Source organism: Protopterus annectens, chromosome 1.part2 (genome assembly GCF_019279795.1).
Source record: "Protopterus annectens isolate FY-2018-M chromosome 1.part2, PAN1.0, whole genome shotgun sequence".
Lineage (NCBI taxonomy): Eukaryota > Metazoa > Chordata > Ceratodontiformes > Protopteridae > Protopterus > Protopterus annectens.
The window spans coordinates 1,215,658,305-1,215,685,169 of record NC_056727.1 but is presented as its reverse complement, the minus strand read 5'-3'; the positions used below and the strand labels follow the sequence as shown (position 1 = coordinate 1,215,685,169).

Here is a 26,865-nt window from a genome sequence, read left to right as displayed (position 1 = left end):
CCCTGCAAGAAAAATTCTGCAGGCCTTGGGATTCATGGCATCTTGCATACTACTACTACCATTTGCAAAACTGCATATGAGGAAACTACAATGGTACCTGAAAAGCGTATGGACTCAGCACAGCCACAGCTTGGAAACAATGATACCACTCATTCCTTGCCTTCAACAGGAGTTTCTATGGTGGGCACAGACATGTCACCTCAACAAGGGTCAGCCTTTCACCTTACCCATAGCCAGGCAAACTATGACAACAGATGCAATGGACTATGCTTGGGGAGCACATATGGCAGGACAGTGCATTCAGGGCAAATGGACTACAGATCAAAGGCATCTGCATATCAATCAAAAAGAAATGCTAGCAGTACAGAATGCCCTAACAGCTTTCAAGGACCTCTTGCACCCAGGACAACTAATAATAAAGACGGACAATATCACAGTAATGTGGTACATAAACAAGCAAGGGGGCACACATTCCTACCCTCTATGCAGGCAAGCAATGACCTTGTGGAACACAGCGCTGTCTTACCAGGTTCAATTACAAGCACAATTCCTGCCAGGAAAGAAAAACACATTAGCAGACGACCTAAGCAGAAATTTCATGGATCCACACGAGTGGAAACTAGATCCACAAGTATTTGCAATGATAGCTCGAAAATGGGGACGCTCAGACATAGATCTGTTTGCCAGCCCCCAAAACTACCAACTTCAAAAATTTTGCACAAGGACATTCCAACCATGAGCTTGGAAAGTGGACGCCCTCTCATTCATATTGAAAACATTAACAGTGTATGCCTTTCCTCCACTGCCTCTTCTAGCAAAGGTACTGCTGAAAGTCAGATTAGAGAGGCCACAAATGATGCTCATTGCAACAGACTGGCCACGCCAGCATTGGTATCCAATTCTAAGGAACATGGCCCACAGCCCACCATGGATTTTACCACAAATTCCTCGCCTGCTCACCCAGCGAGACAATCAGATTCTACACAGCCAGCTCAAGACTTTAAACTTGGCTGCATGGCAAATTACCTAAACAACCAGCCAACACCTCTATCCAAAGCTGTTATGGAGGTCATTCTGGAGGCCAGGAGGCCCAGAACCAGGAAAACTTATTCAGACAAATGGAAAAGATTTTGCGCCTGGAACCAGGCTGAAGGCCAAAATCCCCTTGATCCAAACATTCCTCAGATTCTACAATATTTAACTGAGATGTAGCACGAAGGACTTTCCTTTTCATCTATTAAGATCCACGCCTCAGCAATTTCAGCTCATTACAACACGGATCCTCCTTTATTCTCACATCCACTCCTGACAGTACCTTAGAGGGGCTAAGAACATAAGACCGCCCAGGAGAGCACCAACACCTACTTGGGATCTCAACTTTGTTCTGGAAAAGCTTACACTACCGTCCTTTGAACCAGCTTTTTCATCCGATTTAAAATTTCTTTCATGGAAAACTGCCCAGCTACTAGCAATAACCTCAGCTAGAAGAGTCTCAGAGCTACAGGCACTAATGGCAGTAGAGCCTTTCCTCATTTTTCAAGACAGAGTCTCTCTACGAACTAACCTTTCCTTTATGCCAAAGGTGGTATCCAGTGTGGCCCTAAACCAAACCATTCATTTGCCCACCTTTTTCCCAAATCCCCAGAACAAAGGAGAAAGACTCCTGCACTCTTTGGACATTCACAGGCAATTACGTTACTACTTGGGTAAAACTAAGGCTTTCAGAACATCTGAACAGCTCTTTGTAGCCTATGCTGCAGGATCACAAGGAAAAGCTATCTCAAAACAGACCATTTCTAAATGGATAGAGCATTGCATTTGTTTCTGCTACACGCATCATGGGAAACCGGTACTTGCTAACATTAGGTCCCACTCCACCAGGGCTACAGCTACATCAGCAGCCTTTCTCAGCGGAGTGCCAACCAAGGATATTCTGGAAGCTTCAACTTGGAGTTCAGTGCACACCTTCACTAAACACCATCACTTAACTCTATATTCTAAGACTAGAGCTGGTTTTGCCACTGCAGTTTTGCAGGGCCTACTAGCTTCTTCTAACCCTGTTTAACTCCACCACCCATCCTTAGCTTTGGGATTCAACCCAAGTGTGATGACTGCAGCAGGGTAACACGATGAACATAGTACAGTTTTGTACCTACCATAAATGTAGATGTTAGTGTTCACCCTGCTGCAGTCCAGGTTACCCACCCTCCATCCCCTCTGAACTAGCTGGACTTACCTATACCTTTCTATCCTATACAACCTTTGTGGTGTATTTGCTTGTGCCTGAAGGTATTGTTTTATTTTTATAGCCTACCTATTGGGGGCACCTGACATCTGGGGCAAGAAAAACTGAAGAAAATGGCATCAGATGCCTCTTGTATATCCCTGGCGCACTGATGTCAGGGAAGAAGCGACAGCAACCGACACCGGACCATGACTTTGGAACTCAGGCCGACTGCGGGACCGCCTGACTGCAGGATAACCCCAAGTGTGATGACTGCAGCAGGGTGAACACTCTATAACATCTACATTTATGATAGGTACAAAACTGTACTTACTGAGTATTGAGTGTGCATATGTCTCCTTTATAAGCTATGCATGGGTGGGAAGAATTTGCTGATGTACAGTGCTGGGAGGATATGAAGGCTTTGGTATGCTGGCTAGAAGTTGGGCTTTCTATGGTACGAGATTCCATATGTATTGAATAATGCAACAGGGAAAAGCAGGACATGTACTCTTAATGTAATTTCTCCATGCTCCAAGAAATTTGCAGGGGTGTTCCCTGACTGTTGCCAATCTCTTGATCATCCAGTCTCAGCAGTAAGGGATCCTGGTGTACCTTGTGCTTGCTGAACACATTTACTCCAAGCAATAGATCTCTGACTTCAAAGGCCTTTAATAGTACTGTAATCCTCTACAAAATACATCAAATTAGCTGATGTGGTCAAGGACCCAACTGTTTTGTTAATTTTTTTTTGTATTGAGTGGTCCCATGGTGGATGCTGTGTGTTTTATTTCAAAAAAATACCTTATTCGATTGTTGGCATCCAGATGCTATCTTATATGTCTTTCAGTATGCAGATGCAGTAGACATGAGTATCTACCTCTCAAGGATGTGCTGTTTGTTAGTTGGCAGCTGTAGTATAACTGGAGTGATGAGTCCTCTTCCATAGCTAGTATTAGTTTGCCACTTGATTTTTCGGTGGCCAAGCTTTAGCCTTAACATTTTGATGGTTTTGAGGCTTCCAGTCCTGACCCTTGGTTAGTGTGTATGTGCATGTTTGTGACTTGCAAATTCTCTTGCTTGAATGCATTTTCATCCTTCCTGCCTCCTGGAATCACTGGCTGCTTAAATGTTAGTATATATACTGTTCTTGCTTAAGCTGATGATGTGAAGTTCACCATTTTGGTTACCTGGTTAACAAGTAATCTTATCCCCCTGGATTTCTCTCCTTTTGAGACTCTTGGCTAATAAAATCCAAATTGTCTGTCAACTTTTCAAGCAAAGAAAACCTTACTCTGATTTCTCAGAAGATGCTAGTTCCATGCTTTATGCATAGAGTCTAATCATGGTCTGGGCACTGTCTACTCAAAAAATAATTTGGTTGGGCTGTCTTTGTATTGCAGAAAATTTCTCATTTCTCTTATGAACCAAGTAGGTTTAGGTCTCTAGAGTAAAGTGACTATCAGAATGAAGCAGTATAAGTGAACTCATTCCTATGTATAGTATTTTTTCTGTGAATTCTTTTACCGCCCATAGCTCTCTATGGCATCATTTTGGAAGGCTGGATTCCGTAATTGTTACCAATTAATAATTGGCCATGTCAGAGCAAGGTGAGAGAAGCAAAATTACATTAAGATGCCTCCCCCACCCCCCCCAAAGGTTCATACCACGGATCTGATGCTGTCCGTGTCATTATTGATCACGGATGTGTCTTGGATCTGACCTTGGATCTGAGCTGGCAGAGTAAGACAGCTCCTGAGCTCAAGCTACTCCCCTCCCAGGAACCCGTGCTACCCATAATCTTCAGATCTCATTTGCCATGAACTGTGAGTGGACAGGTCTTCTGCAGCTTGAGCTTTCATCCAGATAAGTACTCCTTTTTGTGGGTGATTTTGGGTTTTCTTTTCACTCTTTTCTTTCCTGGTTGAGTTTAGTTAGTTTAATGGTAGATCCTTCCACTCTGTTACCTGTTCTTGGTCCGTTAGTTTTTTTCCCCACCCATTCCCTTTTAGTTCTTCTGCTTCTTTCCTTGCGCATGTGTGCACGCGGGTGTGTGCTCCCGTGGGAAGTTGGCTCCTGCCAATACACATAGGGAGTTTGTCTACTGTCTAGGAGAGCCCCATTTATAGGTTGAATGTGATATATGTGCAACATTCAACCCCAGAGCTCTCCTAGACCGTAGAAATAAGCTTTTGCTTAAAGGGCTAGCTAAAGGGAGGTTCCCCCTCTAAAGCCCCTTGAGATCCCAAGAGGAAGCTGAGGCTCTCTGATCCCAGTGCCCCAGATCAGAGTCCAGCCTCAGGGACATCAGATCCAGGATCTTCAGCTTTGTCCTGTTAACATCCCACCCACACTCAGCAAGGTTCTAGAAGATGTAATTTAACTCTCAAGCTACGTTTTGCAATACCATCTACTTGCCCTAAAACTTCATGGATTCTGGACAGGTTGTAGAACAGTGAAGGACACTTGTGCCTAAGTGACATTGTCGTCAACATGGACAAATGTAATTTGGCAGGAGAAATATTCATTGATTTTTGTAGAAGTCTTTGGCCTAATCAACCATCAACTCTTCTCTCTTGAGAACATTTTGCATTAGTAGCACACATCCATGACACGTTTCCCAGACTTCTTATCAAACGGGTTCTTCAAAGTTAAATTGCACCGTTCTTTCTCTGTCTACATCTCTTCCCTTGGGAGTACCCCAAGGTTCTATCATAGCTCCTCTTGTCTTCTTCTCTGTGTTTAATAAGCTACCTGATGACTTTCCTACTCTACAGTGATGACCTGGTAATTTTTAGACCTAGCCACAACCACTCTAAAATCAAAACACAACTGCAAAGACATCTCAACCCCCTTAATTCTTAGCTCATTAGCCACATATTAATACTTGACATGCTTTTTGGGTTTTAGTGGGTATTTTTGGCACTACCCAAAAACTTCACCAAAGTTGTTTGACTTAAACTCTTTATAGCACACAGAGACCACCAACTCCTTCAAATAGTTCTGTCTGTGGCTAGAACAGTCACTAACATTTCATACCTATGTTGAATAAAAATAAAATAAATAAATAAATGTGATAATTCATGGGTACATGTTTTTTCCCCAAAGGGGATAACTATACATTTCTTGGCATTAAGCTTGAGCCCATGTCTCTGGCACCAAGAATCTGTTTCTGTAAGGCCCTTTTGTAACTGGGACTGGGTTAGCCCCGCTCCGCTTCGCTCCCCTCCCTGCCCCCTTATCACACCCGCCCCCACTGTGTCTACATTTATAGCCACTAGGCCACAACCCTACTTCCTCTCCAACCTACACAACTTCCTCTCCAATTCCCCCCCCCCCACCACTTTACTGTTTAACCACTATTATTCCTCTGAAGCGCATTGACCCCACCCATTGATGACATATAACATGTCTATAAATAATTATAAACTCCTTCCTCTTGTCTTACCACTCTTAATTCTGCCATACTTTCTTACTAGCTATGAAAATCTCACATTCGTAGGTTTCTCTTATCCAAAATGCCAAACCCAGACCCCCCTACCTCCTCCGACTGCGGAACTTGCCCACTACTACACTACCCCAAAAACTATAAATTCCAACCACTTGCTTCTAAAGAAAACCACTCCAATCAACACCAAAATCCAAATATGAACTAAAACTACTATTCAAAGTTATTAGACTACTAGCGTATCTAAGAAAAAACATAACCAAAGATGGGGACATCCATCCTAATCCAGGCCCAACCTTAACTCAAAATCCTACCAGCCCACCACTGTCCCACCGACTGGTAAACTCCCTCCTAATATGCCACTTAAACATTAGAAGCCTAAACAATAAGATACATAGCCTGCATGCTGTACTAGCCACATACCTCCCCAACATAATGTGTCTATCTGAAACATGGCTCCGGCCATCAACCAAAGACAATGAGATCCTGCCTCCTGGTTACAATATACTTAGGGCAGATAGAGTAAGGAAAAGAGGAGGTGGAATAGCCGTCTTATATAATAGCACACTTAACATCATAACTAACCCTATACAACCACCCCAGGTCTCTAACGCTGAAATACTAGCTCTAAAAATTCTACTAAATAATCATAAGGGCATTAACCTAATTGTCACCTATATTCCCCCTGGGAACAATGTAGAAACACTAGAGGTCATTCTACATTGGATAGCCAACAACTACCCTCAAGAAACCATTGTCCTGGGCGATGTTAATATTGACTGGAACCAATGCACAGCACAGTCCAACCCCATCCATGTTAACCTACATGGATTCTCTCAGATAATATCTACCACACGTACAGGTAACAATAACCAAAAAGAGAGTATACTAGACTGGATACTCACCAACAGTCATCCCCAGAACTATATGTCTGGAACTCTCCCTAATGATCTTAGTGATCACCTACTCACATACATCATGAAAGACAAAATTAATTGTACAAGCTTACCTATTTATAGGTCTATCAGATTCAAGAAAAACTTTGACCCAACTCAATTTCAACTTGAACTCAAATCATGTAACTGGACAAAACTAAAGATGTGAGAGTGTTCAATCTCGCCTTTGTTCTTACACATGGGTTCGGAGCCGATCCTCGGCTCCATGCCGGCCGACTGCAAGCTCTGCATCGAGAAGAAGCTCGAGGACATCTAATACCCACAATCCCCCTCTGCCTTTACCTCAGATCTAGTTTGCCGCTGCTGCATACGCATCGCTGGAGGCTAGCTCGAGGCTTTTTACAGATAAGATTTTATCTATTCTGGTTAAATTTTCAAAAACTTCTTTAAAATCTAGTCATTTAAAGTTAGAGTACGGTGTGTGAGTGGAATAGAATTCTCGGTACCTTAGATTAGTTTAACTTAGTTAACTAACTGGTATAGAGTGTTTCGGGGCCTACCACCCCTACTTGGATCACTTTTTGACTAAAAATTTGTTGTAGTCTTGCTTTTCTTAAGCAAGTGACAATCGGACTTTCAAATACCGGATTTGACATTGTTACTGGATTGACTTACTGGACGGGACTGTCTCTTTCTCTTGTCATTATGTATGAGAAAATAAAATCTGGCTTCAAACGTTGTCAGTGTGGCCAAAAGATGTCGGTCACAGACAACCACAGTTCCTGTGTCTACTGTCTTGGCCCTCTCCACTTACAAGAGGACTGTTCTATTTGTCACTCTTTTAGTGGGAGGGTCATGACAGATAGGCGCAGGAAACTGATGGATAGAGGATTGTTGAAACCCTCTTTCCAGGAGGCTCTGGATGCTTCAGACCAGGCATCCAAGTCTTCGAAGCGGTCGAAGGCGTGGCAGCCAAAGTTATCGGCTCCGAGCTCTTGGTCTAGTTAGATCACCGTTCCACAAACTTGGGCCGAGTGTTCAACTGTTGGCAGTTTCGAGCCTCGAGTCTTGGAACCGGTGACGGAGCTCCCTCCACCGACTCTGCTGAGGTCGGCTCCGTCTTCGATCCCTTCGACTCGTTCTTCTAGGCCCCTTTCCGACACCGATGTGGACCGTGTGGTGCAGAAACTGATGGAGCATACGGCCCTATCCAAGCTTATCTCGGTCTCCTCTCAGTTGATGTCGAGACTTGAAGGCCTGCCACTATCTCCATCTGTTCCTCCTCCGAGACCTGTCCAGTCTTCGGAGCCGGAAGAAGCTGAACTGATGATTGTGGAGCCCTCGGTGCCAGAACCGTCTTTTTCTCGGTCGGCACCGTTCACCTCGACTCCATCCGATCCGGTACTGGAGTCTCGGGGCCGAAGATCCGTCCTTGGTTCCGGGACCAAGAGTCGGACCGATGTTTCTGTTCCGACGCTCCCTCTCGGGGCCTCGGCACGGATTGACTCGGTTCCGTCCTCTGGGTCGGTGCCTTCGGCTCCTGTTTCCCGGATTCTTCCCATTTCTTCGGAACCGGGAGATACCTCGACTCGGGACCCGGGGGCCTTCGACCTCATGAGGAAGGTGTTGTCTACCCAGACAACCACTTCAGCAGGTACAGCTTCTCCTCCCCACAAAGGACCGTTATCCTCCTCTGCACCCACGGCCACGTCCAAGCGTCCTTCCTCCTCCTGGGTCACTCCGCCCTTTGATGAGTTAATGGAATTAATTGCTCGAAGGGCGTGGGAGACTCCTGACACGGTGGAACCAGTCCCTAGGAAGCCAAATAAGTACATTACGGCACCACAGGACAAAGCTTACCTCACCAAAGGAGTTCCAGTAGACGCCATGGTGGTGGCAGCGGCCACGAAAAAGGAGATGTCGGAGTCTTCCTCATCTGTCCATCCGCCTAACAAAGACTCTAGGACCATGGACAGATACGGGAAGCGCATTTTCAGTTCAGCGGCTTTCTCTATCGTTCCTGAACTATTTGACTCATTTTACACGTTTACAGAGGATCTAGTCAAAGAGTTGGGAGATACCCTCCAGGGTACTACAGATGCCGCTGTCTCAGAGAAAGTTACAGCGCATCTCAACACCCTTACGTCCATTGTAAACTCGTCCATGAGGCTGATATCCTATGCAGCGAAGGATCGAGTAGGGCAGCGGCTTCAGCGATTGCTCTTCGCAGGCAATCCTGGATGCGCTTATGTTCGTTCTTGAAGCCTTCAAGTCTTCCTTTACTAACGCCCCATTTGACGGAGCCACACTTTTGGCCCTAAAGTAAAGGAGACCCTTACCGGTGTGAACAGGAGGGAAAGACTCTGTCTGCTGTCGGAGTCCGTTTTCCACCCTTCCAGACCGTACCCCAAAGGGCAACGTGGTGGGAAAATGTGGTTTCAAAACCCCAAGGATCTTTCCCAAACACACAGGGTGATGCCCCTCTAGAGGCAGAGGGGGCAGAGGTGGAAGACGCCGCCCAGGCGGCAGAGGGGTCCGCAAAACCAAGGTGACAGGGATAATCTCCTGGCAAACCTTTCAGCACTCCTGAGAGGAGGCCCGACTGTCCTGCTCTGGAGGCAGTCGGGGTCGCTAGCTTTATACCCTCAGGCCTGGCAAAATCTTTCTTCAGACAATTGGGTAAAAGCATTGTTACCAGAGGTTACAAAATCCCATTTCTATCCACACCCATTCCAAAGAAAACTCCCAGATGTACCACCCCATCTGCGAGACCCAGCAGCTACAGAAATTTCAAAGCTGCTAGAAAAGAGTCATCCAACCAGTCCCAGCGGACCAAATAGGATTCGCAACTTACTCAAGGTTCTTTCTAGTTCCAAAGAAAACAGGGGACTGGAGGCCGATTCTGGACCTAAGCCATCTCAACACCTTTGTCAAGAAGGAAAAGTTCGAATGGTCACGCTTCAATCGATCCTTCCATTCTTACGGAAGGACGACTGGATGTGCTCGATAGATCTGAAGGCCGCATACTACCACATCAAAATGGCCAGGGCGTCCAGGGATCATTTGCGCTTCCGGCTGGGAGCCAGTCACTATCAGTTTCGAGCCCTGCCCTTTGGTCTGACTACAGCCCCAGGGTCTTCACCAAATGCATGGCAGTGGTAGCGTCTCATCTGAGGCGCCTAGGATTCCAGGTGTTTCCGTATCTGGACGACTGGCTCCTGTCTGCCACCACCAGGCGTCAACTGACACAAGCCAGGGATTACACCCTACAACTTTGTACACACCTTGGCATTTCAGTAAATTTCGAAAAATCGTTGCTACAGCCATCACAGCATATCTTATTCATAGGAGCGGAATTAGATACGCGTCAGTTAGTTCTAAAACTTCCTACAGAAAGAATAGCAGCACTTCAATTCAACATTTCCCGTCTACTGTCGTCCAAAAAGTCCCCAGCAAAAATTGTTCTGAAAGTTTTGGGTCTCATGGCAGCTTCCCTCATTGCGATACCATTGGGAAGACTGCACATGAGAGTGCTACAATGGCTTCTGTTTGCACAATGGTCATTCCAACAACTTCCACTGACTCACGAAATATTGATAACGAAAACATGCAAATCACACCTAATGTGGTGGTTACAGACTTGCAACCTATCCAGCGGAAGACCATTTGTGCTACCCGCACGTCAGCGGCTTGATAACCACGGACGCTTCCCTGATAGGGTGGGGGCATCTTTCAGGGACAGACAGTCCAAGGCGAATGGACCAATCTGGAGTACAATCTGCACATCAATGTTCTGGAGTTGAGGGCAGTGTTTTTGGCGTTGCAACACTTTGCTCCCCTTCTTCCTCCAGGGACCATTGCAGTTCAGACAGACAACATGTCCGTAGTCTGGTACATAAACAAGCAAGGGGAACCAGGTCTTACCAACTATGCAGAGAGGCCATGAGAATTTGGCAATGGGCAGAGTCCACGGTCGCTTTCTGATCGCAACGCACATCCCGGGGTCATCCAACGTCATAGCCGACAGGCTGAGCAGGGCAATACTATTGCCTCACGAGTGGTCCCTCAAACAGTCAGTTGCGAGAAGGATTTTTCGCAAATGGGGCCAGCCTACCTGCGATCTGTTTGCGTCTCCAATGAACGCCAAATGCAGGAGCTACTTTGCCCTATTACCCTCCAGGGAAGTCCCCAGGGACGCTGGTGCACGATTGGCCCTCGGGACACCTATATGCATTTCCCCCATTTCCCTAGATTCCAAAGTTTCTACAGAAAGCCAACAACCTTCAGAGGACTATTATTCTCATTGCCCGTTCTGGCCTCGTCAAATTTGGTTCCCCTTTCTATTGCATCACCGCATTCGGGACCTTGGATGCTGGACCCAGAGCCAGATCTACTGACTCACTCGTCAGGAGTTCCTCACCCATCTCTAGAATCTCTCCATCTAGCAGCTTGGCTGCTCCGCTTCCCTTTAGCCAGGTCGGTTCCCCTTACATCGGCGGTTCAAGATATTTTAGTAGCTTCTCATAAAGTTTCCACTACAAAGACTTACACCAGTAAGTGGAAAGCGTTTGTTATCTGGAGTCACATCATTTGGACCCTGTTACAGCTCCGTTAAACAAGGTTTTAGAATTCTTGACTGAATTATTTCATGAAGGAGCTTCCCGGCTACTTTAAGAGTACAGTTAGCTGCCATTTCTAACTATCATGTAGAAGAATGTGGTGCCTATTATGGCTCACAGACTTTGTAAAGCCTTTTAAAGGTTCTTTTCATATCAGACCACCAGTCAGAAGTCCGACATCACCGTGGAATTTAAACCTGTTGCTCTCTAAATTGATGTTGCCACCCTTTGAACCAGCTTCAAGTTGCACATTGAAGTTTTTGTCATGGAAAACATTATTTCTAGTGGCCATTACATCTGCTAGACGAGTGTCTGAGTTTCAGGCCCTTTCGGTCAAACATCCTTATTTAATATTTCATTCTGACAGAGTATCCCTACGCACTAATCCATCCTTTCTTCCCAAAGTTTGTTCTTCTAGTAATATTAATCAGTCCATTGAATTACCCACCTTCTTTAAGAACCACTCTAATAAATTGGAGTATATGTTGCACAAACTGGACGTCCATAGACAACTCAGATTTTATTTGGATAGAACAAAAGATCACAGGAAATCTGATCAACTATTTGTAGCTTTTGCTGACAGCAGAAAGGGTCTTGCAGTTACGAAACAAACTCTTTCTAAATGGCTAACTGACTGTATCACATATGTTTATGAAGCCTCTGACCAAACATTATCAGCAAAACCCAGAGGACATTCTACCAGATCAGTGTCTACATCTTTGGCTCACGCAGCTCGCTTACCTTTAGACACTATTTGTGCGGCTGCTACTTGGGCTAAACCACATACATTTATCTCTCATTACAAAGTGGACAGGGTTTCTAGGGATAGGGCAACCTTTGGTTCCACTGTGCTCAAGAACGTTCTCCCTTGAGTTCCTCAGGATCATGGAGCTAGGGCGCTACCCATGTGTAAGAACAAAGGCGAGATTGAACACTCTCACATAAAGAAGTTATGTCCTTACCATAACGTTCCATGTGGAGTGTTCATCTCGCCTTGGTTATTACACTCCCACCCTTCCCACCCTTAGGAAGAAGCGTTCGATTTGGTGCCTGGTCTGGAGTATTCTCCTTCTGCTGTTGCAGTATTAGTGTTACTATCATACCCTTGGTATGTTTGTATATATGTACTTATGTATATAGTTTGGCATGTGTGCGTGCTTTATGTCTGGTTTGCTTGCAAACTAGATCTGAGGTAAAGGCAGAGGGGGATTGTGGGTATTAGATGTCCTCGAGCTTCTTCTCGATGCAGAGCTTGCAGTCGGCCGGCACGGAGCCGAGGATCGGCTCCGAACCCATGTGTAATAACCAAGGCGAGATGAACACTCCACATGGAACGTTATGGTAAGGACATAACTTCTTTTTCCTTCCCCTTGATGAGGCAGTGTCATTTAACAATTCATTCCTTACTATACTTGACTCGCATGCCCCTAAACGCTCAATAAGAATTAAAACTCAACTAGCACCCTGGCTAACAACAGACACCAAAACCAAAATAACAACTAGAAACAAAGCGTGGGATAAATGGCGCACTACCAAACTACCCCTAGATCGTATCAAATTCCAACAACTTAGAAATGAGACTAAAAAAGCCATCATACTAGATAAGAAAAATTACTTCTACAATCTGCAACATAAACACCAGAATAACCCTCAAAAGTATTGGGCAGGCATAAATAAACTTCTCCAACCAGGCAAATCCACTACTCCGACCCCAGGAACATTATCTGACAAGAGCCAAGAAGATTTAGCCAATTCATTCAATACTTTCTTCACAGAAACCATCCAGTCATTAGCTAACCAACTTTCTCCTCCCCACACTTCTATAAACACTATACCCGACTCACCACTCTTAACTTCCAGCCAGTGTCCACATCCTTTATCAGATCCCTTTTGAAAAAACTGAAGCCAACCACCCTTTCAGCCGATCTTCTGCTGGCTGAATACCTGCAAATTGCTGCAGATGTCGTAGCCTTACCCTATCTCAATCCTAATTAACAGAACCATAACAGAGGCCTCAATCCCCTCAATTTGGAAAATATCCTATGTTATTCCACTCCACAAAGGAGGTTCATCCACAGAACTATCCAACTGTAGACCTATAGCCATACTATCACCACTTGCCAAAATTATGGAAAAGTGCATGCACAGCCAACTAATGCTCTATCTAACCCAAAATAAACTACTCACAGACTCTCAACATGGATTCATACCCCATCATAGTGCAACCACTGCCCTCCTCTCTTTTACTGAAAACATTAATCTTAACCGGAATAATAAAAAAATATCCTCCGCTCTCTTCCTGGACCTATCGAAAGCCTTCGATATGGTGTAAACCATCAGTTACTTCTATATACTTTAAAAACCCTGTATCTAGATACTCCAGCCCTTGACTGGTTTCAAGCTTACCTCACTGGGAGACAACAAGCAGTAATGTGGCATAACAAGCTCTCCTGCCTACTACCAAATACCATAGGAGTTCCTCAAGGTTCCATTTTAGGACCTCTCCTCTTTTCAGTCTTCATAAACGACATCCAAACAGTCATCCCTGAAGCCACCTACATTCAGTATGCAGATGACTCTACTATAATATGTTCCAATGCCTCTCTTGCAAATCTACTAACTACCACCCAACATAGCTTCACCAAAGTCGAAAACTGGCTTGCCAACTATCTCCTGATCTTAAATCCAAACAAAACCAAGTTACTTCTCTTCTACCCAACCAATAGATCTCCGACTGAAAACTTCACTATAAAATCCAATAATGGGGCCATCATCTCCCCAGACACCTATACAAAGCTATTAGGAGTAAACATTGACAATAAACTCAGATTTGATATACATATCAACCAAGCCATTAAGTCAGTCAACAAGAAACTTGGGACCCTATATAGAATTAAAGCCTTCCTTACCCTGAATGCCAGGGCAGCCACAGCCCGTTCACACCTTCTCTCTACCCTACTGTATGCCTCTCCTGTCCTCACTCACCTTAACAAATCTGATCTGGCCAAGCTCTCATCCTGCTATAATCACATTGCCAGGTTTGTTACAGGCCTACCCTACAGAACACACCACTGTACTAACCTGAAAAAGCTTGGATGGATAGAATTCCCACACCTTCTTCACCAGTCCCAACTCATAGAGGCCTTCAAAATCCTTAAACAACCTGAGAATACCCCAGCACTAAAAAACTTAATGACTCCCTACTCCAATCTAAGCTGCCTTCGCTCAGCAAACAGACTCCTTGTCCAAACAACTAAATCTCTCAACCTAGGTGGTGACGCGCTATTTGCCAACACCAGTGGTATAATATGGAACGCTCTCCCAAATAACATCACGCTTGCAACTTCTCCAAGTCAATTCAAAAATAGTCTAAAACTCCACTTCGTCACACTGGCTATGTCCTTGCTCAAACCCAGACTAGCTCTGTGCCATTAACTAAAACATAAACAACTAGCTAAGATAAGTACTTTGTATACTGTGATAAAGAAATATGTATCCTGTCTAACTATGTCATTATACTGCCTACCGTCCTTGCTAATATGTTAATAATGTTACATTTGTAGTAATCTCAGAAATAGTAATGGCAGTCTTGTACTTGTATGTAAATAGCCTATGTTTTTGTTAAGTTCTTTCAGCTCATTTACTGTACCTAATTATCAATGTAACTCTGTTGGAGCTTTTCTCCCCGGGCCTCCGCTGAAAAAGGATATGTATCCAGTCGGACCATCCCGGTTAACAAATGTAAAATAAAATAAATAAATGAGGGCAAAAGTTAACTCACTCCTGTTCTGGAACAGGAAAAATTCTCACCCTTCCTAAACCAGCCAGGGTAGCTGTAGACAAAGCAGTACTTCTGGCCCAACGTGAATATGGACTACCTGAAATAGCCACAGCCTCTAAGAAAAACTCTTGCACACTACAGGCTATCAAAAACCAACTCTGTCGCTTCATCACTAATTCGCCTTCTCATGAGAACCACTGCCTCATGCTCAGAAGAGCCAGATGTCTCCCAGTGCAGCACTAGACACTCTCCCATCTTCAGACACCTCTAACCCAGGTCATTTCCACCGCTAGCTGTCAAACTTCATACTAAACGCACATACTAAGCTTCAGATGGTGCTCCCAAATAAGTCTCTACATACACATACACACACACAAACCGGACTACACTGCACCAACCAATCTTTCTCCATCCTTGCTCCTAAAATATGGGATCCCCTTTCCACCACCTTCAGAACTGAACTTAAAAAAAAAAAAAAAAAAGTCCTCTCCACCAAATAAAATTGCTCTCGTCACACAGCAGGCCACATCACGCAATGACTTTTCAACCTTTAGTCTTCAACGAACACCTAACTCCACCATGATGTAAACCTGCAATGTAAGCTCGTAAAATGTAATTTCTTAATTATTGCTACTGTATATTCTGTTGATACACAACTTACTGCCTCTGTTACACTAATTATTTAAGCCTGGCGGTACCTACAAATGGTCAGTTGCGATCAGAGTACTACCCCTAATAAATAAATGTAAATTATAATACAAATGACTAGATCATGAAGGGTACACTGCATTGGAAATAGTGATCCCTTTTGTCACTTGTTCATATTTTTGTATTTACATAGTTTTATGACATCTTTGCTCCGTGCTGTTTAGTTTAGTGTGAGATGCCATGTGGGAAGTAGAAAAATACATTCATTGTGTATATGCAATGCACTGTGCTGAAGATACTGCATAGTCTTCTAATACTTAATAGCATTATCTTCTCATGTACATTATTTCCAAAGCCAGTTGACTTGCACACTATCGCATAACATTGTTAATGCTTGCACTATAATTTCTGCAGTTTGAAAGATGTTGAGTGTTACGTGCACTGTTAATTACGCACTCTGGCATAATTGTCATATTTTTGTAATTATTCCAGTAGACAAGCAACCTGAAATGAAATTGTTGCAATCCTATAACAGTCTGCAAATTGAACAAATTGTTTTTGACACTGTGTTGGTTGTAGATTCCAAGGTATGGAAGGTGTGAAATTTAAGATAATTATTCTGGACAGTTTCTTCATTATGGTATTGATGACTTCTTTACAGTGACAGTGTGCACACATTGTCTGTTTTGCTGAAAATATTGCTGTATGCTCCTTCTTAATAGCTTTTACCATTCAGATTTACATGTTTTTAACTTGATTTTTTTCAGAAAATGCTCAGAAATCAAAGGATGTGTGGTAGGCTGTTTGGGGTGTGACATTTCACATTTGCTAGTGCAGATGTGTTGACTTCAACCATACTAAGTCACATTCTTGCTAGATGTCAAGCAAGTTTAGGTGAGGGTAAGGTGTTGTCATACTAATTTAGCAGAGGGTTGATAAATACTTTTACTTTTAACAGGTGAAAGTACTGTTTGTACGGAACCTTGCTTCTAGTGTAACTGAAGACATCCTTGAAAAAACATTTTCAAAATTTGGAAAGCTTGAAAGAGTGAAGAAGCTTAAGGATTATGCATTTGTTCACTTTGAGGACAGAGATGCTGCAGTCAAGGTAATTCAGATTAATTTCCATTATGTGAAGTAATTTAAATATGCTTGTGAAAGTGCTCTAGTTCGAGTGTATTGCAGAAAATGAACGTTCAGAAAATTCAGAAGTGACAGACATCAAGTAAGTTAAGTCTGTAAGATGCATCATGCTGACCTATTTGATTCCTCCATCTCATAGCAGCTTACTACGTGACCAAGCACATCACTTGCAAATGCTACCATGTTACTCTTGAATTTTGTCTTGTCCATTGGGTTTTAACAATTACAGAGAAATTAGAGTAGCTGTATGCAGACAGCAGTTAAAAAGCAGTTGGTCCATTTTAACTTTCTTGACTCACTATCTGCTGAATAATCTGTAGTTTTTTGCTCCCCACAACATAGTTCTTCAAACCTGAGCATTAATGTTCTTTGTAGTCAGTGTTGCAGAACTGATCCTTGGATCTTCCTACCATGCAGAAGTCCGCAACTGGCCCAATTTCCAGATTCATTTCCTCATCCATAGCCAATTTATGACTGATGGCCGATGTTTAGACATTAGGGTATAAGAGGGGCGTCAGTCTGCACCATCTACAGTTCTTTCTAGCTTGCAGTTCAGTGCACTTGTACGTTTGTTTAACCCTCGCAGTCCGTTGGCCAGTTAATTACCTCCAGAGTTTTCAACAAATGATTAGTACCCTGTAGGGGAATTAAGTTAATTACTGCTTGAAGTATGGAAAGGAAATGGAGCTTAAAAGCTTTCATTCCTTTTGTCTCTTGCTTGAGGCTTCAGCTTGGCATTTTTAAGTGTCAGGACTGTACTAAGTTTACAGCTAAAACTCTTGAGTGTAGGGCCAAAGTACTAGCAGCAGACATGGAGTCCCTGGTCCCAATCTAGCCCACCTGAGCCTCAGCTGCTACTTTACCAAAGAAAAGGAAAGATAAATAGCCTAAGGATTCAGCAGACAGTGGTGATCCTCCATGGTCTGTGACTAAGTTGACTGACTCTGGTGATGCTTTTGCATCCCCCAGTTCTAGTGATATCCGGTCCTGTGCCCACTGGCGTGATCCCTTGGGGGGCACAATGACAGGCCACGTAACTTTACTTTCTCCATCTCCTTAGATGGTTGGGTCTGAGGTTGTTCTTCAGGCCTTGGCTTCCAACATCCAGACATTGGTTACTGAGGATGAAGGGTCTTCTTCCACAGTAATGCAGGAGCACACTGCTCCTACCAGGACCGATACCCCAGTCATCCAACTGAGGACCAAGTCTGCCTTTTACTAAATGGATGCCTAAACCAAAACAAACAGCCAGTGTGCATCAAGTTACTCAACAGTCCTTTGCTGCTACTATCCAGGTAGAGTATCAGGATTTACAAAAAATTGCCCAGGAATTCATGGCTTTCATGAAGTCCAAGGAGACCAGCCAAGCCCCTCCATCTACCCCTACAGCCTGTCCCAGTAAAAGACCTAGAGAGGTTGCCTTTCTAGAAGAGTCTGAATCTTAAGGATGTAAGAATGAGGATGAATTCTCTTATTCTGAAACCTCTCTCCTCAGTCCTGTCTTGACTGACTAGATTGATGCTGTTTCCATGGCCTCTCCCCCAAGACCTAGCCTTTGGTGATACTCTGTCGCTGCAAATCCTTCATTTTATGAAGTATAAGAAATTCTCTCGAACTTATTACAGGCAGCTTTTAAGCCTGCCATTTCCCAGACCACTAGCTATTCCTGCAGTCAACACAGTGTTATATGATGTCTTCAAGGATGTGTGTGTTCCCCCATACTCTCTCCACCCTGCCCCTAGGAAGCCTGACTATTGCTACAAAGTACTTGACTCTCATAAACACCTCTAAAGAAACTCTCAAGTGGACCCAGTAGTGTCTACTGAAGCCACTAAGCGCACACCTGAGCCTGCTACTTGACATCCCCTACTTAATGACAGGGAAAGCAGACTACTGGACACATTTGGAAAGAAGACCTATATTTCTTCAACCCTGTCTGTGAATGTTCTTAACTGTCAGTCCACATGTTTAAATGCTTAATACTTGCAACAACACATTAAGAAAGCAGAGAGCATTGCAGATAAATCCCCTATTAAAAGACGCAACGGAGACCTCTAAAGCACCACCGCAAGTTTCCAGACAATCAAAGAAGTGTGGTTACGACTCTTTAGATGCTTCATGTAGAGCGGGAGCTACTGGCTCTGTCATCAGGAGGTAAGTTTTGCTTAGGACGCAGCCACTTTCTTACCAAGTAGAGGCTGAACTCTTGGACACCCCATTCGATAAAGAATTCCTTTTTGGTCCTCCTGCAGCAAAAGTTTTTGAAAGATTGGATAAGAAAGAGAAACTGTAAAGGAATTTTATATGTCCCAAACTCCTAGGTATAATAGAAATTATCCTTCAAAATCTTTGCCTTTTCCACGTAGGCAGGATAAGGGGAGGTTTTCCAGATCTAAAAGACCAAGACAGTCCAGAAGACTGCGACCAGCACAGTGTCTGAGGCCTGGAAGCCCCAAAAGTTCTCCCCCCACAAAGGGAACAACTGTGATTATCCACAGCCCCCCCCCCCCCCGTACCCTATTTTTTCTGTTCTGCTAGGAGGAATACTCTTCTTAATGCACCAGTGGAATCTCGTCACCTCACACTTGTGGGTGCCAAGCATCATAAAAAAAGGTTATTTAATCCAATTCCGAGAGAAGCCTCCTTTCCTAGACATAAAGCCACCAAGGACCAAGAAGCCCCCCCCCCCCCAAATCGTGCAAGAACTGTTGCTCCAGGGGCAAGGAGGCAACAGGCTTCTATTCATGAATTTTCCCAGTCCCAAGAAACGAATGTATTTGGGAGCGCAGTTTTAGTCTGTTTTAGACCTCTACAAGTTAAACAAGTTCCTAAACATTCCCAAAGTCAAGATGCTAATCCTACAGAAATTGCTGTCAGTGATCTTTCAAAGAGCTTGTAAGGTTACACTAGACCTGAATACATATTTCCATGTTCCTATAGCAAAAGATGCATTCAGTTCATGGCAGCAGGGTTTCACTGCCCTTTCTGTGCTTTAACATTTGGTTTATCTACTACACCTAGAGTATTTATCAGATGTCTAGTTCCATTTATAGCACATTGCAGAACACTGGGATTACACATTTACCCCTACCTGGTTCTCATCCAGGGTTAAAACTATCTTGGAACCTCAAACAGATATAAAGGCCACCATGGACTGCTTTCATAGTGTGGCGTACCCTCAATCTGCACAAATCCCAGCTTCACCCCAGACATGAATTCTTTTTCTGGCACATTGATAGATTTAGTGCAGCAGAAAGCTTTCAAGCTTCAGAACAAGGTAGTCTTCATGACAGATTACATGCTCAGGCTACAGCCAAAGCAGACTGTCAAAGCAAGGAAGTATTTAAGGGCCTTAGGGTTCATGACATTATGCATCCTTACCCTCTTAGGAAAATTACACACAAGGAAACTTTAGTGGTTCCTGAAATGCTGTTGGACACTACTGCAAATTCCTGGAAACTCAAGTGATCCTTCTGTCCTGTCACAAAAGAAGATCTCTTTGGTGGATTCGGTGGAGAGAGACCATCAGGGTGAGTCTAGGGTGCAGTGTGCTTTCCCTACCAGATGAGGCCATCACCACAGACAGCTTCACGGTAGCATGGAAACCACTCTTGGGCCTCTTGAAGGTGTAAAGGTGTCAAGACTCAGGACTGGCCTTTGATCAACTGGTGCCTTAGACAAAAGGTCTTCAAAGCTTCTCCCCCACACCACCTGGTACCCCCATCCTAGTCTACCTACACCATCCAGATTACTGGAAAAGCACTCCTGCTAGAGTGGTGCCATAGGCAGCCACCTAGTTGGCCTATGCCTAAGGCCGGCTATGTCTGGACCCCAGAATTTAAAAAGATTCCACATTCACCAAAGGAGTTGTTGACAGACTTCCTAGCCATGATAGCCTTTAAAAATTACCAATCCAGGGGCGCACTGCTGATTTGGACAGCAACATTGCATTTGTGTGGTACATCGACAAACAAGGGGGGAACTCACCATTGCCCCCTTTACAGTCTAGCTGTAAAGATTTAGCCCTTGGCACAGCAATTGCAGATGTTCTTAGTGTTTCACTGTTGCAGTCATCACATTTGGGTTATCTGCTTGTAGTAGCCCTCAGTCGGCCTGATTAACAGTCTTGGGTCCTGTGTCGGTTGCTGTCTCTTCTGTGACGTCAGGTCATCAGGGGTATAAAACATGCAGCCGACGCCATTACATCAGTCTTTCTTGCCGTGCGGTAGCAGAAGCAATTCGCAAGTGCCATTCAGCCGACTCCTGAAATTTTTGTTTTAGAGTTTCAGAACCAAAGTCTTCAACTAAAAGCTAAGTACCCTGTTGGGGAAACTTTTTCTTGCTCTAAACCAATGTCAGTAAAAGTAAATAATTGCATTTCTTGTGGAAAGCAAATACCTCTCAAAGATTTTCATTCATACTATTCCTTGCCTAGGCCCAGACTACGACATACCTCACTGTCTGTTTCGTGCCTTATTTAAACCATGAACTATCAGTCTGTATATTTTCGCTTCTAAATATTTTGGTGCTCTGTTCAATTATCCAGATACGTCTTTGGTAAGCCATCCGACTGCTGACATTCCGAAAAAACGCAGAGACGGACTGCTTAGGTCCAAAGCTGCCGATGATGCTTCTAAGCCAGTCGCCAGTACTCAATGAGGTGCTTTCGCAGCCCCTGATACCCGCTACTTCAGATTTGAAGGTCTCTACTGAGACCCATTCGGAGCCTGGTATGCCGCAAGATGTTTCAGTTGTGGACCCTGCGGATGTCTACCTTGGATGGGTCCAAGCACCGGCTTCTGAGGGTGTATTCAGGCCTACTGGCTTGCATATTAAACCAACGCCATCTTCAAGGCCTAAAACTTGAGCCATGCCTAGAAAACAGATGCCCAGACCGCATGGTCAGGCCTCTATGCCTAAAAAAACAAATGACTGGCTGAAGACCTTATTACTTTAATCAGGGGAAACCAACTTTCCCCCTCTGACACCTAGAACCGAGTTTGCTTATGATACTTCTGACCAGGATTCTGAAATTTGTTTCCTCTGATGAACCAGGATTTACCTTTACCTGTGAGGATTCTGATGCTGAGAACTCTATTCCCTCTGCCCATCCCCCCCCCCCCCCCCCCCCGGAGGATTTCTCTTTTGGTGAAACCTTGCATACTCTTAGGGAGCCTTTTCTTTGGGGAAGTCAGGATTTCTCTGATTCTAAAAAGAGGTTTAGGGATTTCTTACTCCTGCCCCAGCACAGGCCTTTAGCTATCCCTCCTGTACTAGACATTGTTGATTATGCCTTTTCGGAATCTAGTTTGGCCCCTGACTGTCTACCTCCTGCTCGCAGAAAACCTGATAGATATTACAGGGCTCCTGACACTCAAGTTCCTTTTCAAAAATCCTACTGCGGATCCTGAGACGATTTCACAGGGTCCCAAGGGGATTAAAGCTACTACTGCCAAAAATCCTACCCCCTCTGATAGAGACTCCAGGGTGCTGGATAGATTGGGTAAGATGTACACTTCTGCATCTTTGGCCATTAGAGCATTAAACTGCCAGTTTCATATGTTAAAGTATCAGCAGCATATTATTGGATTGCTTAAACAGAAAATGATGTTGATTCCTGATTGTGCTGAAAATAAGGATTTACAGCATTTAATGCATTCTGCTGAACAAGTTGGAAAACATACTTTGCAATGTGGTTTTGATTCACGAGGCGTTTTGCAAGGCTGCTGTCACTGGGTCTGTACTTAAAAGGCATGCTTGGCTTAAGGAGCTATCCTTGCCAGATCATGTTAAAGCTAAATTACTGGATGCTCCCTTAAATCAGGACAGCCTGTTTCGCCATAAGGCAGAAGTAGTTCTTAAAAAGATGGAGGAGAAAGCTAAATCTATGCGAACTGTTAGATTTCTTACAAGTACAACTTCCAAGATTTAGTAGGCATTGCCTTCTAAGAATTGGTCCTTGCCTGCCTCTTCCAGGCCGCCTCAGTCCAAACCCAGATCCAGCAGAACACTCAGGCTTCAGTCCCAGGGTACGCACAGGACTAAGCAATGGGGTGGGCCTCTTCCAAATTTGGGAGTAGTAAAACTCCCCCCCCTATGGTAAACTGTCTCAATTACTTCATTTTAAAACTTCCAAGCACTTCTTAACTCACTGCCCCTTTGGGGGGAAAGATTGCCCTACATGCAAAAAACTAGGAGCTCATTACCCAGGGCAAATGGGTTTTAAACAGTGTCCCAGGGATACAGATCTCACTTCTACATGTTACCAACTCAACCGGTTGGCCAGATCTACCCCCAAATCAGTGGGCAGAGGCTCAGAAGCAAGTACTCTCCCTTTTAAGCATAAAGACTATTCAAACTGTACCAGAAGAGGAAAAGGGACAAGGTTTCTACTCGAGATTTTTCCTGGTACCCAGAAAAGACAATTAATGGCGTCCTATCCTGGACCTTTCTACTCTAAACACCTTTTTGGTGATTCCAAGATTCAAGATGCTGACTCTTCACCAGTTGCTTCCTATGCTAGGAAAAGATGCCTGGTTGGCAACACTCGATTTAAAGGAAGCATATCTGCACATCCCAGTCAGGTTCATACTAGGCTATCTGCCCTAGGGCATTTATAAGCCTAGCCAGAGTGTGTTTGGCTTTCACCGCCCATTTTAAATTAATTTTGCTATGCCCTTTTTCGAGGTTAGTATACTGTGCCTCTGTCTAACAGTGACACAGAAGTGATACCCGGGGTAAACCTACGATCTCCCATCCACTCATCAAGATTCCTCTTGAAGAGAGTCAATGAGGGACTCTGCCTAACCTGGACTGGGATTTTATTCCAAATGAAGGGAGCCTCTGGGTTATGAATCTGTCCCTCCAGCATGTCTCATTTATTTCAGTGCTGAGGTTCAAGTCTCTCAAGCGCGTAGCTCGATGGGATTTGGATTTTCTGAGGTGCAGCATGTCCATTAATTCCGGGTTGGACATGGCTTCATACGTCAGGCACAGATTGCCTCTGAGCAGGCAGTATGCCACTGAGTAGAGCTAGAGTTTCTTTAACCGGGCAGCATATGGCATCTGTTTGAGCCCTTTGATCCTCTTGGTGAGGTACTTTTGGGGTCTTTCCAGTTGCTGCAGGTGTCTGGTAAGGTACATCCCAAAAGGGGCATTGTACTCAATTATGGGCCTGATGAGTAAAGAGGCACAATGACCTCCCCTGATCTAGATGTGAATCCCTTCATGATTAGGTGGGCTATATAAAATGTTTTTCTAACCACTGTGGCCACGTGGTTGTCAAATGAGAGATTGCTATCAGCTTGGGTCCCCAGGTCCCTAATTACTTCTGTACTTAATGGATTACCACCTATGTGGTAATTTGTGGGCACTTTGTTTTTGCTGAAGGGGATGACTATACACTTTTTGGCGTTTAGCTTGAGGCCATGGCTCTGGCACCAGTTGTCTGTTTCTATGAGGCCCTTTTGGAGGATGTTTGTGTCGGCTGGAGAGTCGATTATGGCGCCCAGTTTGCAGTCATCTGCGAACTTGGTCAGCCACAGTCCTTCCGTGTTGGCCTGTACCTCCGAGAAATATATACCGAACAAGAGAGGTCCCAGGACTGAGCCTTGTGGGACGTCACATGTAACTGGTTTGGAATCTGACATGGCTCCAGCAATTCTAACCATGTGGGTTCTGTCCTTGAGCCAGTTTGCAATCCATCTAGTGACAGGGGGGTTTATATTTAAGCTGGTGAGCTTATCTATAATGCCCGAGTAGGGTATTGTATCGAAGGCTTTTGCGAGGTCCAGGTAGGCTGTGTGGACCACCTTCCCCTAGTCAATGGCCTTGGTGACTGTTTCAAAGAAATCGACCAGGTTTAAGAGGCAGGATCTGCCCTTAAAGCCAAACTGGGTAGGATCCAGTGTCTGTAGGTCCCCAATATCTTTATTTATAAGGTCCATGATGATCCTTTCCATAGCTTTGCAGACCAAGCTAGTCAGGCTTATGGGGCAATAGTTCCCAGGATCTGTTGAGGCACCACCTTTGTGGAGAGGGACCACTGTTGCTGTACGCCACTCTTTGGGTACATATCCTGTAGTAAGGCTGAGATTGAACAGTAGTTTTATGTTTTGTTTAGCTCTTCTTGGAGTTCATGTAGGACGCAGCCTGGGACACCGTCTGGTCCCATTGATGCTGTGTTTTTTGCTTTGGAGAGGGCGGCTCTTACCTGAGCATCTGAGATGTCAGGGGGGGCAAGCACTCTGCTGGGATAGATATTTGCCCTTTTGATGGGGATGGGGGGGAAGTTTGCGCTGAACCTGTCAGCTAGGATGTTGGCAATGTCTGTGGGTTCGTTGTATTTTTTGTCATTTTGGACTAATTCTGAGCATATCTGGGAATTCCCACCCAGGTTCCTAACATAACTAAAGAAAGCCTTGTGATTATCCTTAGTGCCCTGTGCAATTTTTCTCTCTAAGCTGGCCTTAGATGATTTTATGAGTGCCTGTAGTTTTTTCCCCAATACTGATCAGAGATGCCTTCCCTTTTTGGGATTTTGCTCTATCGTGTAGTAGCTTCCTCCTCCTATTGTATAGTTTGTTTATGCCTGGGGTCCACCAGATAGGACGTCTGCCTTTGGAGGATTGGGTCTTGGTTTTATTTGGGATTGCATGATCCATGCATTCCTGAAGGTGTTCATAGAATGCGTTTATAAAGGATTCTGCGGTCTGGGCCGTATTTTCCACAGGCCTGGGGGCTTTGAAGGATTCCACCTCGGTTTTGAGGAGTGTGAAATTTGCTTTAGAGAAGTTTTTCACTGTGGTTTTCTGGGCAGGGGTGGGGTCGGGATGTGAATATCCAGTGAGATTAGTTTATGGTCTGATCTTACCAGTGAGGGATACACTTCTGGTCTGGAGCATAGAGTCCCCATGTTGGTGATGATCAGGTCCAGTATGTTTCCCCCTCTTGTGGGAGTGGTAACAAGTTGTTCCATAGCATTTGAGTTTATAAATTCTAGGAACCTTTCGGCTAGGGTGTTGGAGCTAGAGTAATGCTCCCAGTCTATGTTTGGGTAGTTGAAGTTGCCCAATATAATGGTGTTTGGAGAGACCTTCATATTTTCCAGTGTTCTCAGGAAGACCGAGTGGGGTTCTTGGGTTTGGGAGGGTGGTTTGTAGCAGGCTATAAACTGGAAGGCAGTTTTACCCACTGTTAGTTGCACATGGATAGTCTCTGATGCTTCATGCTGTGCCTCCAACCTGGAGGTGTAGGTATCTTTGACGAATATTAATACTCCCCCTCCTTTTGTGGTTCGGTCCAAGTTTTGGGGCCAAAAAGCATGGTATGAGGAATAACCTGGTAGTGCTGGGGTGCTCTCGGGAGCCTTGAACCAGGTTTCTGTTACTGCACAGATGTCGATGTTCTCCATGCTAAGGAGAGTTTTGAGTGCGTGCATCTTGAGGTTTAGACTTCTGGCGCTGAGTAGCATTACTCTTAGTTTCTTATCCCTTGTGATACCTATGGAGGTGGGTTTGTCTTTTAAGCCTTGTCTAAAAAAAGGCACTATGGGGGTAGCAAGAGCCTTTGCCAATATCCGAAAGCCCAGGGGTGACAGGTGCAAGCCGTCCCTAACGAAGCATCATGGCTTGTCAAGCATGTCATCCCAGGCTGACAGGCATTGGATCCCCTTTGAATGGCACCAATACTTTAGCCAATTGTTGAAATTGATCATCTTGTCTTCATATTGTGGCATCATTCTTGGTGAGGGTAAGATGCTACTCAAGGTCAGGGACATACCGGCCTGGGCCACATGCTCAGAGAGCTCCTCTGTCTCTCCATGTAGTCCAGGAAGGTACGTCTCGGGTCATTCACACCAGCATGGACAATGACTGAGTCATATTTGTACTTGCCTTGGAGTGACCTGAGTGCTTTTGTTATGTGGCGGATCCTAGCACCCGACAGGCAGCTCACCGTGACCTTCTTGTTCAGCCAGGTGAGCGGGATGTCAGTGTGCCTGACGATAGTCACCTATTACAAGTGTATCAGGTGTGTTGTTTAGTCTTAAGGGCTGTGACTGTTCGGCACACTGGCTTTGCGAGCTATGTGTTGCTTGTGTTTTGTTT

At 44.6% G+C, this 26,865-nt stretch overlaps 1 protein-coding gene across 1 annotated transcript in view; it reads left to right on the top strand.

Annotated features, from left to right (window-relative positions):
• Positions 1 to 26,865, top strand: part of HNRNPR (heterogeneous nuclear ribonucleoprotein R) — a 1,454,575-nt gene that overhangs the window by 1,257,709 nt on the left and 170,001 nt on the right. The window contains exon 13 of the mRNA XM_044060074.1: positions 16,575 to 16,724. Coding sequence (XP_043916009.1) covers positions 16,575 to 16,724 — 150 coding nt within the window. The remainder of the gene's footprint in view (positions 1 to 16,574; positions 16,725 to 26,865) is intronic.